General features: G+C 42.8%; 1 protein-coding gene across 1 annotated transcript in view; it reads left to right on the top strand.

Moving 5' to 3' along the window:
* The window catches only part of LOC111874894 (retinol dehydrogenase 14), a 14,142-nt gene extending 1,532 nt beyond the window's left edge, over positions 1–12,610 (top strand). The window contains exons 2-6 of the mRNA XM_023870756.2: positions 5,599–5,802; positions 5,887–6,045; positions 8,416–8,535; positions 9,545–9,752; positions 11,900–12,610. Coding sequence (XP_023726524.1) covers positions 5,599–5,802; positions 5,887–6,045; positions 8,416–8,535; positions 9,545–9,752; positions 11,900–12,038 — 830 coding nt within the window. The 3' untranslated portion in view covers positions 12,039–12,610. The remainder of the gene's footprint in view (positions 1–5,598; positions 5,803–5,886; positions 6,046–8,415; positions 8,536–9,544; positions 9,753–11,899) is intronic.
* The last annotated feature ends 202 nt before the right edge of the window (positions 12,611–12,812 follow it).

The following is a 12,812-nucleotide window of genomic DNA, read 5'->3' on the forward strand; positions in this document are numbered from 1 at the left end:
TTGTTGACTTCCGCGGGCTCCTCTCAAATACAGCACGGATTCTCGCCACTTGTTCCTCCGAGACTCGTGGTCGTCCTGGACTTTTTCCTTTACACAGACACCCACTCTCTTGAAACTGTGGAAACCACCGTCGAATGTTCTTAGGACAGGGCGGATTAATGCCGAATCGCCTTCGAAAAGCACGCTGCACCGTGACAACCGAATTCGTTTTCGCGAACTCGAGAACGCAGAACGCCTTTTGCTGAGGACTCGCCATTCCGAGGGTAAACGAACGAGTGGACATTGCCGGAAGAACGACGCGACTTCAGCGCCCCTGTGGCAGCCATTCACAACTTAGATAACTCCTCTTTCAAATGGTCACTGACTCATTCCATGACGATGCTTGAGAACTGAAGCAATGCGTCATGAATTCGGATCATTCTTTTTAAATAACCCTGTATAACGATTGTTCCCCCCCAACCCACCCACTTTAGGCGTAAAATTGGCCCGACGGTGAGGCCAACGTAGTGTGTTCATACCTCTATGCGCATGCGCATTGAAGACATGGTTGTTTGCCTCGGTAGTACCGTTGCTTTATTATAAGAATGCCTGATTTACGGGTCTTCGGTTAAATCGGTTTTCAGCACACATTGAAAAGTGAAACAAAATGGAACTCATGTGAAAGCCATGTCTGTCCATGTGTGAGAATATCGGCACATAAACCGTTGCATTAATTTTCTTAATGTTAAATATGAGAGATTTTCGAAAAACGTCTGGGTTCATATTTGCAGCCATTTTGATCCATAAAAAAGTCTGGTTTAAATTAGTCTCAAATCCCATAAACTACTTCATACCTTTTGTTTGAAATTTTATGAGGGAGGCTTTCGTACGAAGTTGTTAAGCCTTTCCGATCTTCAGAAATGTTGAAGAGTTCTCTTTTCTGGGGTATAACGCCGAGAAGTCCTTTGAAAGTAGATGGACGTTTCAGGTTCAAATAATAAGACGAGCAAGAGACAAGCGTAAAAGCCGGCGGCAAGTAGAGCTTTCAACGGACTGCACAGCTTTTCTATCCCAGAAGATAGGACTCTTTATAAGCACGTCTGTGAGAACTTCAAACCTGCATTAAAAATAAAACTCAGTTTGCGTAAGGCCTTGTCGGAGGTTTCCATGAATCTGAATTTCGTAATTTCTGTTCTAAGTAAGCTTAAGGTAACTTTCAAGAACGCCATTCGTAATTCTGTGCATAACAGTGTGCAGTTCGTTTACATTAGCGAGCACAGTTCTGATGCACAGCAACACCAGACATTTCCGCGTCCAGTCTCCATATCGCAATTTTGACTGACTTCAGCGAAAGAAGATAGAACCTGCAAAGTTACGAGAGTAAATTTCTGTTCCCTCAGCCTCAGCAATTTCTGCTGACCAACAGTCTCTTAAAGATCATTTATCGTCTACCTCTCGGTTACACTTCTAACCTACGGACGCCGGCAGGGTCCAAGCCAGGAGCCCCCCCCCCCACGCACCAAAATCTTCGGGAGAGAATAAAAATTGAAGGACGGTGGGAAATATACCAAATTATAATTATAAAATCTGTTTTTAATAGTACATAGTTTTAAACAGCTTTACGTAAATTTGCAAGAAATTTTTCTCGCTGCGCCCCCACCCCCGGAAAAATTCTGGTGCCTCTCCTTCCTTCACCTCTTCGACTCGGAGCCCACTAACATGAGCAGTAAGTAGCGATAAGAACTCTTCTCAGTACAGGTAATCGTTCTATAAGATTGGATAGCTCAGTTGACAAAGGGACGGTCGGGATGCGACCCTCAGCGGTTTGTGGAGTTTCAGTTTCTGCATAGCGCTCGTATCAGAGGTTGGGCCCACGTGGCCTCCCATCCAATGCATATCGGGATGTCTACTTCCGTGGTTAGGATACGTCCACTCCCTTATGAGTCATAGACCTCTTTTCTTTTGTGGAGCGTCATACCGGATCAGTAATTTAAATGGGACCACAGCCACTCGACTGGTGGGGGGTCTCTTGAACGCACGCACCACAGCTCCTTGCGGAGGACGAACCCGACTGGCCTAATAGTGACACCTCGGGAACAGTTTCACTTTTGTTTAGTGTCATGTTGTGTGTGTTAATGACATTTTCTATGTCATTCAGTGTCAGTCTGTTATTATATAACGAAATAAAACGCAGCATTATTTTTTATTGCTAGTGGGGTGGGACAAAATCCCTTGTACTGCGGCCACTTCTGGCCTATTGTACCAGCCCAAGATGATAGGTGAGGGTGATTGTGGAGAAATTGGTGGAATGAAGATTGGCAGAGGAAACCGAAGTACTCTGAGAAAACCTGCCCCAGCGCCACTTTATCCAGCACAAATCCCGCTTGACCAGACCCCGGAATCGAACCCGGGCCGCCGCGGTGGGAAGCCAGCGACTAACCGCATGAGCTATGGCGCGGCCAAACGCAGCATTACGTATATCCAGTGAGGAAATAATGTTTTCAACATAAAGTCTGCCTATAAAGTATTTAGTTTATTTATTTTCTTCCTACGCGGCATTTTTGTGCTTTGTAATTACCTCGATCTCGGCAAGTCATCGCTTCTCAAGGCCGATTGTGGAGAAGTAGGCACTGCTTTCCAGTGGAAATGTCATGAGATGTGCTTATGTCATGCGCAACATCCTCTCAAGGTTAGAGGCGCAGTCGATCCCGCTGCAGGTGGTGCATCTGGCTTCTGTTCGTCGAAGAAATACACCGTTGCCCAAATGCATACGAAGATCGTGATGCCACAGGAAACGCCAAGGGATATTTCAACCTCGCCATGCTGTTTCCTATGTACAGAAACATTCTGTTAATATCGCAGACTAACGTCTAATTTCTGTTACCTAGAAGGAAGGAACGTTTAACTTGGGAAGTTTGAGATATGGCTATGCGTGTTTGCTTGTACTAATTTGGAACACGCAAGAAATTCAGAAAATCCTGCGCGTCTGCTTGACGAATCCCGTACGTAGCGTGGAAAAACTTAATGCAAATTTCGTGTGGAAGGTCTTGAACTGTGAATGGTCATAATCAAACAAGCAAATTAAGTATACTCGTATGTACGTTACGGAGTTATTGTGCTTCAGCTGGTAAACGACGCCCTTATACGTGACGCAAAAAAAAATATCGCAATATTCGGTGAAGTCCACAATTGAACCCCATTCTAAGGCAGCTGAATGCAGTCCACACCCACGCACGGCTCACCAAAGGTCCACTGCAATATTATCTTAATGTTATTTATTTAATGACGTCTGTAACTCAGATAACGCAAAAATTTATCACGGTGTTCGTTGAAGTCCACCATTGAATCCCATTCTAAGCCAGCTGAATGCAGTCCACACCCACACAGGGCTCCCCAAAGATCCACTTTAATATTATCTTGATGTTATTTAATTAACGACGCTGTCTGTAGCTCAGATTATTCCGTCATTTCTTGATTTATGAAATTAAATACAAAGTACACATAATTCTGCAACGAATAATACAGAACGTTTGATAAAAGAATTCAGCAGTGGCTATTTCTCTGCAGTGTTTTCACTGGTATCAGTCTCACTGCACTTCAGATCTTCTTTCTTGTCATTATTTTGCAACTGCCAACTCTGCAGACTCTCAGTCCAGTTCTCTGCTGCAACTGCCGTCTCTTCTCACTTATCAACTCTCGACTCAGTTCTAAATCTAGTCAGAGTCAGATTTACTTTACAGTTGGCGGTTTACCGCCAAATCCGCGTTGGCATCAAGCCTTTTGAGACCCACGACCAGTATTTTTTCACCTGAACATTTGCAGTAATATCCTCTGACGAGAGGGTTGGGTCTGTCGTCTAAAATTGTTACTGGGCCTTCTCCAGCGCAGTCATTTTGATTCCGAGTCCCGCTCGGCTCATGACCATATTTTGCTGTCTCACATTCGAGACTCCCCCAACCTGGAGAGCCAGGTACCTGTATTTATATCCCCCAGTAACAGGGTGGCCCAGTTATACTCCCAGGTACTGGGTTCCATTTTCGTCTCCTACGACTCGCAGGGGTACGGTGGAGGTACTCTAACTCGCCTCCACCCGGGTATCTAATTCTACCTGCGCGAAATCCTCGGGGCGGTCCCAGAGAAAACACCGCCTCCTCTGTTGTTGCGTGTTGGTTCGATACTGCGGGAATGTGTTTACCGAGCAGTTGCCAAATAATGGACGTCTCTAATTTCACTATTCCCTCATTTCACAGTATAAACCATAGAATAAAATAACCCTTTAAATAAAATAACAAAAGTGAGCAAAAAAATTACATTAATAAATTCGAATAACCCTCTTAGTTGGCTTGACCCCATGCACACAGCCCTCCATTTTCTTCTAGTCCTTATTAAAATTGGCTCTTCATTTACGATTTTTTAATTTATGAGATGTTTTTTCTGGGGCGCATGTACCGTGTAAATCGATAAATGGCTGCATATATTTTAAGGTAAATGGTTAATAAAGAATTGAAGAGGGTATGCAAGGGAGTAATTGACGCCAAATTTGAGGTGGTGTCCAGGAATTTGCCTGCAAAGAGAGAGGAAAACCACAGGACCTCAGTCAGGATACATGGTCTCAAGGTCTCGGGTTGAACCAGAGACATTGTGAACAATTTCATTGCTAATTGATATGGTAACGAATCAACGCGGTGGAATAGAATTCTCCTCAGGAGGCTTATGTCGTACTTCTTATGGAACGCAAAGTCCATCGCCTTGTAACAAGAGCTCGCCAATGGCACATAGCTATACACGCTTAGAAAATTAAGTGCCGTTTTTGTCTGAATATTGCATGGTTCGCTTGCGGTCGATACTAACCTAGAAAAGTTCAGCGTACTGTGACAGGTTGATTGATTTTTACGGCTGCAGGAGTCCAGGTGCCCAATCGATATGTTTTCATCGCCGCCATTTTGTCCACGAGTTACGCAGTGGATTCCGGACACCGTTAAATGTCGAAGTTAAGCATGCGTGGAGCATTACCACCACGGCTGGTGTATTGTCTTCACGTGATAGTTCTAAACAATTGGTGCGGAAAATATGCGCCATGAAAATCGGTTACCGACGATTTTAAGAAATAATTATGTGGTTGAATGGACCCAGCATAGTGCAGTCGGTATTGCAGCTAGGCTACTGTATGGATAACCGAAGAATCGAGGTTTTATTTCTGGCAGGGATAAGAAATTGTCTTATGTCTTCTTTACAATGTTGCGTACCTGGGGCTCGGGTTTGTGTAGGACCGTCGCCTATTGGAGAGACAGCTGCTGGAAGATTGCCTCAACCACATTTTATGTTCAACATTTTTCTGTGTAGATCTTGCAGATTTGTTGTCAATAAATGAAGATGGTGTAGGTTTTGAGGTTCTCACAGCTGTGGCTTTGAAGGGTGATTAACGCCTAGAGAGGGCAGAATTGGTTCCCTGATAATGGCAGTACCCCAAGCTAGATCAGCACGAGTTATTTAAGGGTCATAACATTCATGGGCACAGAATTTTTTCTCACCTGTGTTGGGCAAAATGCAGCCAAGCACTTGCCATGTGCTCTTGAGATTTCTGTGCAGCCATGTATGTACTGATCTTTCCTTCTGCAGGTGCACGGGTTATCATGGCCTGCAGAGACATGACCAAAGCTGAGGAAGCGGCCAGAGAGGTGCGTAAGCAGGTGGAGGGTGTGGAGGGGGCAGGTACAGTGGAATTGGTGTGCCTGAACCTGGCATCCCTGGCTTCCGTGCGTCAATGTGCCCAGGAGCTCCTGCAGAAGTTAGAAAGAATCCACCTGCTTGTCAACAATGCAGGTACTGTGACCTATATCCTGTTGCTTTCAGGGACTCGTGACAAACAGAGCTCAGGGTAAGAAGGTACATTGCTTCTGTTCTCAGGAATCATGGCATGCCCCCAGGGCAAAACAGAGGACGGCTTTGAGATGCAGTTCGGTGTGAATCACCTCGGACACTTCCTGTTCACATGTCTCCTCCTGCCGCGCATCATCCGCTCTGCTCCTGCAAGGATCGTCATTGTGTCCTCCTATGCACATGAATGTGAGTTGACATTGGGACATGGTTTTGGTGAATCTTGCTCCCTAGGATAGGGGGCACAGTCAGCAGATCTTGGATCATACTGAGAAAGATTGTATACTTCAAGAGTTTTTAATAGCCCAGTGGTAAACTAGGTAGCCTATTACATGTGTCAGTCAATGAAGAGAACTGTCTTCTGCATTTTGTGACATCACCCTACATACTACACATCAATCAGATGTGCACAACAGCTGAACATACTTTATATACAATGTGTATGTATGTACACATACACACTGTAAGCATTTGTGTGTGTGTGTGTGTGCGCGCGTGCGTGCACGCGTGTGGTTGGTCCTGAATGAATGACATGAGATCTAGTCCTGATGGGAGACCTGAGATTTCCTCTTTTGAACTGTATGCAGAACACGTTACCATGGAAGGAAAGTCAATCCAATCATAAAACTGATAAATCATTTGAATATATACAGGGAAGTTTTTACTTCTGTTGACCAGTGCACTACTAGCTGCAAGGTACATACGCTTTTTGTCGGTGAATCCTGTATGCCTGATGGTCCATAACGTTTGCATCAGAGGGAGGTCATTAATTTTGTGGAGCAGTTGATGTTATGTTTCACAGTGAGCAGTGCAGTTCATGCATGGGAATTTGTTTATGATTTGTCTTAGTGGACCACAGTTATCGTCTCCATTAGCTGTTTATTCTCCGTTACAATTAATGAACTGTGTGTTGTATCATGGAGCTGTGTACTTTAGAGCAACGTGTATTTCTGCATGACACCTATATGAATTACAGATCTGCTAAAAGGTGTCAGAAATAATTTTGTGGTAAAAGAGTTCCCAGCAGGCAAACAGTTTCTCAATTTGCTGAATAAACTTAGAGCAATGGGACTCTTAATAAACAAGAAACAGAAACATAAGCATCAAGTGCTTGCTGAGGAAAAGTTAGATGACATAGGAGCCAGACTTGTACACCTAGAAAATCACTAAAACGTCTAGCAGAAGGGACTGGAGTGTCAAAGTCAAAGATATGTATGTCATTCTCAGGCAGTTCTTTCCATAGTTAACAGAAGAAAAAAAGACTGGGTGGTTTCAGAAGGACTCGGCTACTGCCCACACTGCATGTATATGTATGCAGGCTTGCTCCGATGTCTTCCTTTGGGGACAGAATTATTGGCACTTTCGCCCAATCTTAATCCTTTTGGTTTTTTCTTCTGGGGTTGATTGTAGGGCAGTGTTATAATAGCAACCCCCAAACAGAAAAGGAACTAAAAGAAAATTTTCTTAGGGAAATGGCAATCATTCCTGCAGAGCATTTTCGAACGGTAAATCAGAACCTCTTCCACTGGTGCAAGGAATGTCTGTGTAGAGGGGCAGCATTTTCAACACCTGTGGTCTGTAAGTTGTAACTACTTCATTCTGAAAATTACCAGCCAACGGGCATAGTGATTGATCAGAAAAATTTGTGTCTTCCTCGCAGCCGGCAGTGCGCCGGTCACCTTGAAGCACACAGCCATGAACCAGCCAACAGAGGTAAGCCCCCTGTATGATATCCAGCACATCCAGGATCAAAGGGTTGCCCTGTTATTAGAATTTTATTTCTAATTAGTGTACCTAGTAACCTCAAGCACAGACATAACCATTTAATTTGTCAAGAGATATCCTGTCCTGTTTTCCCTGCCGCAATTTATTTTCCCTTTTCATCAGTATTTATGTAATTGGTGTATATGTAATCGAAGAAAAGCTGACAAGACATCAATATTTCTCTCTCTCTCTCTTAATCCACAATTGGCCATTTTCTGGTTAATAGAGAACAGCATGGCTGAACTGACACTGCATATCACAAGTGACAAATGTTTCTGAAATTCATTTCAGTGAGTAAAATTGGCTAACAAAACTAAAAGGGATTCTATATGTAATTTTTTTGGTATAGACTGAGAGAAGACTGAATCCTGTTGGCTTTCTGACAGTATAGTCAAGGCCAGGTGGGAGGATTTACAGTGTCAAGATGGGTTGAGAACATGGTCATGAAGGGATGATTTGAAAGGCGGCAGTTGTGTCCTGTTCTAAGGTAGGCCTACTAGCCTGATATTCACCATGATGGATTAAGCAACACCCCATCCCCTCCTCCCACCAAACGCAACTAAGTCAGAATAGCATCTAGCCTAAGTGAGATTCTAACTTGATATGTCTAAATGATTTTCACTTCAGTATCTTGATTTGTGTGAGGAGTTTTAAGTGAAGTTTGCTGTTAGCTTCAACATTTGCCACTGCCACTATATTCTGAACAATGTGGTCATAGGCAAGAAAATTGTATATTGAAAGCCACTTAATATTGCAGGATGTGCTCTTTATATTTTTGGCTTTGTGTTTGTTCAGGGGGAACCATGAATTTTGAGGACCTCAACTTGGAGCAGTCATACACTCCTTGGAAGGCTTACTGTCAGAGCAAGCTAGCCAACGTGCTCTTCTGCAAAGAGCTGGGAAGAATGCTTCAAGGTAGACTACTTTGTTGTTTCACTCTGATTTTTCTCTCTTCTTCATGCTTCAAAGGATTTTCTGTGGATTTCTCTCTGCAGCAAAAAACCATAAGGGCAGTTTGGCAAGCATATCTGTCACTATAATGTATTATATTTATTTCACCAGAAAATAAACCATTTCCAATGCTGCACAAAGCAATAACCGAAAACTGTGAAATAATTATAAGAGTGAAAATGTTGAAATCATGAACACTGGGAAGTGAGAATGTTCACACAAGCTTACAGCCCTGTGCACAGTAATGTTTCTGGATTGCTTTGATTTCTTCATAATAGAACCATAGTGACACATTGCATGACATGTGTAGGGCCTATTGCGAACTGATAATACTAATCATGTGTTGGAATAACTGTAGACAGGGGTTTGAATTGGTAGTCAGATTTATTGAACACTTACAGAATGTGACTACAAATAACTACGACAGTCTCCCTGAGTTGTACCCTCCGAAGAGCACTGCTACTACAGCACACCTTAAGTCTTCTCAGTCTTTCGTAGCCATTCCCGGTAGTGGCTTCCAACAGCAGATGTTCCCCTGCCTCTGGGTTCCTGAATTGTCTCTGGCCTCAGTTACCAGCGTCTCACAACAACAGTTCCTGACTGAACCACAGCAGTCTTCTAACTCACTAACTAACCAACTCACATGACTCCACTGACTGACCTACTGACTCCTTCCACTAACTGGCCCGCTTTTAACAACTCAGCATGGATCACACAGAAAACACCAGCCCTGAGTTGTGTTCCATTGTCGCATTGGCACGGACCATGCAGAGAACACCAGTCCTCTGTTGCTGTGACATTGTGTTCGTGTCCCTTGGGATGCCCACACGATTGCTGCTCAGGCATTTTGCTAGCAGTGGCCATTAGTTACAGAGCTGTTACTTAGCAATAACTGTTGTATAACTGCTGATCTCAATGGTCGTTGCATAGCAACAGTTCTGCATGCCACAATACACTTCATGTTCTTGATCAGGCACAGGTGTGACAACATACTCGCTTCACCCCGGCGCAGTGAAGACTGAGCTGCAGAGACACGTGGATGACATGTACTTCAAAGGTGCTGCTATTTTAACCCGTGCTTTTGCCAGCATGTTCTTCAAGACTCCTGAAGGGGGTGCCCAAACCAGCATATACTGCTCTGTGGATGAAAAGCTGGCCAGTGAAACAGGTCTCTACTACAGGTGAGAGAACTCATGGCCTATATCAGTGCTTCAGTAACAGAAGATTTCTCTTGTTTGGCAGCAGAAGGAAGTCAGGTAATATTATGCATGCTGGCACTCTTCCTTCTCTTTGGTGGAAGGTGCACACTGTTTCAAGATATTGTTGCTATACTCTAATATTTATTTGCCCATTTCAGTTTTGTTATTTGTTATGGTGGAAGTCATTTTGTATGCTTTGTGGTATTTGAAATATTTGTAGATGGAAACAAATTGCATATCTATCTACAGTTTTGCATATGTTTTGGTTCTCCCTGTTTCTCTTATATGGTATCAGTGAATGATAAAAGAGTCTCAACAGCAAATGCATTTTTTTGTTATAATTCAGCATATGCCTGAATGTTTTTCTTTCCTCATGGCAAGGCAAGTAACATCGAATATTATGATGGTTTACAATTCCATCATACTCTCACTTTCAAGATTCTAGATTAAACCATGTGATCTTATCATTTGACTGCACACAACAGATGTGTATAACAACAGAGCATGTAAACAATTGCTTGAGGATGGCCGAGTAAGGCTGAAAAATGTAACAGTTGATTGTGGTTTTAATGTCATTAAATTAAGGAGAGATTCAGAACAGAGCTGCATTAAAGATGGAAGCGAATGTGTAGGGTGATGTAAACAGGTTCAAGTTCCTTCAACTTAAAGTGTCCTTCGGTACATTCCAAAACAAAAGCAGTAACATGGATGATATCATGCAACACTAAGTTTGCAGGCTGTAGGTAAATATTTATCTGATACATTTCCTAATCTGAATGGTGTGGAACAAGGAGATGCTTTCTCACAATTACTTTTTGAGTTTGCTTTGAATGAGAAACATAACTTCCATTTGATGCTGCTGATGTTAAGTTGTTGGGCATAGGAACACAGACAGTATATTAGACTTGCACAATTAGCATAACAGTCTGCTTCTGAAAGGGTCCCAAGTTCAATTTTCACTTCCTGAATGCCAATATTTCGTGTTCTTATATAAATAGTATAATACTGACGATTCCAGGGCACGAACTGAAGTCATGCTCACTGTACATAATTAGTTAACATGCATTATTCATGTATCTTTGGAAGCCATTGATTGCTGCATGTGAAGTTCGGAATTGGACACACGTGAAAACAGTCTGAGACCCTTTTATGCTTGTGTTCTTTGTCGTGAAAACATTAAGATATAAGGAAAAAATATGCTGGGTGTAAGATACATGCTTCTTTTTCATCTACAGTCAGTAATGGAAAACATTTTCCTTTTTCCTAAATATATATGGCTAGTTTCCCTGCCAAGCATGTGCAGAAATGCATGTTGGTCTTCATACAAATTGGTGTTTAAAATTGTGTGACATGTTTATTATTATTATTCAGTTGACATGATTCTGGTATGACCTATTGTGGCCATCATCAGGTGCATAGAGTCTTTACAGTCACCTTCTGTCCTGAGACACTGCTGAAGACGTTCAGGAACATTCGAGCGCACTGTTTTGCGAAGCTGTTGGTTGTTACCGAGTTCTGCAAAAGCATCCATCCTTTGTGGCTGGTTTCAGATTATCTGAGTATTTGAGTAGTGATTCTGATGGGAAGCTGCTCTTTGAAACATGATTCTGCTTGCCTGGGTACACTACCAAACCAATGCACTGTACAGGGTAGTGATTTTGTGCCCCCTGTATAGCATGGGATATTTGTTGAGATTATGGCTAATGAGGAATCGAAGGATGTGGGCAGAAGCATGTTTCGGTTAGGTACCCTTGCAGTGGGTCCGAGAGCAACTGCTTTATATATGAAAGGATTCGCAGTTCCTGAAGTTAGGACATGAGTCCTGGCAAACACTAACCAGAAGTTCTAACCTACTGAAACCCAATGTTTGATAATGTGGAAGAATGTGAGAGAGACTGTTATCACATTTCCAAGTTTCCATATTTATCATCATTGTTTATACAGTGTCTTTAATAAGTGTATATAACACTTACAATTGTTCTCTTGTGAGTCAGTGTCAGTGCCAGGATGTGGCACGTATAGCAGCGAATGGTATGTTGACTGATGGATGAATTTTTGGAAGAAAACAGTCATGGCCTAAGACAGATAGTAACCTGAGCTCTTGGTGTTTTTAATTGTTGTTTGTACAGTGATTGCAGACAGAAGACACCTTCAAGCAAAGCCTGCGACCCAGAAGCAGCCAAGAAACTTTGGGAGTTAAGTGTGAAGATGGTGGGCCTAGGGGACTGGAATCCCATCATTGCGGGTGACAACACACAGCCGAGCTAGACTGCCACATGGCGTCAAGTGTGTGGTCTCTGAATGTTGTATTGTAAACATAATCTGCACCTCTATACGAATGTGTGTGTGTGTGGCTTTTGTCATCACAGAAGATTTGAATCTTTTTTTGGTTAATGCTGCATTGGTCCTTTAACTCTTCAGATTCACAACAAAGCTCTTTCCCAGATCACAGAGAGTTGGGCCTAAGCTTATTTTACAACGGTTCTTGAAACATTTCTCCAGCAGAAAAGAAATAGGCCTTTCACAAGGTAATTATTTGCTGATGTACACATCACATAGTGAATCGGGATAGTGACTAGGCTATGGACTGTACAACTGAGGAATTCAGGTTGTTTGTGTAAGGGGCACAGTATCATTCTCTGCTCCACAGTGTCCAGACCAACACTGGGCCTCATGCTCATCTCCAATCCAGTGGCTGTCAGGTTTTCTCCCCTGGCTGGAGCATGAAGTTAGTTCTCGCCATGACTTCACTTTATATCAGAATTTATGTTTATATAGTGATAGTGATCTGTGTATTTAAATCTAAATATATTTTGCTTTTACCTAGTGCAAGGTCACAAGTCAGAGTTTTGATATATTGTAACATTTTCCATTACGTACTCTGTGGACACTGGCAGAATAAAGATTGGCATGAAAAAACCAGAAGTACATGAAGGTAGACACCATTTTCCTTACAATAGATGCCTGGGGTCTCTTCTACTACGCAACACTGTCCTCCGCATTGAAGTGTCCTGTATCCAGGGGTCTGATGTAAAGCCCCAT

Source organism: Cryptotermes secundus, unplaced genomic scaffold (assembly GCF_002891405.2).
Source record: "Cryptotermes secundus unplaced genomic scaffold, Csec_1.0 scaffold516, whole genome shotgun sequence".
NCBI lineage: Eukaryota > Metazoa > Arthropoda > Insecta > Blattodea > Kalotermitidae > Cryptotermes > Cryptotermes secundus.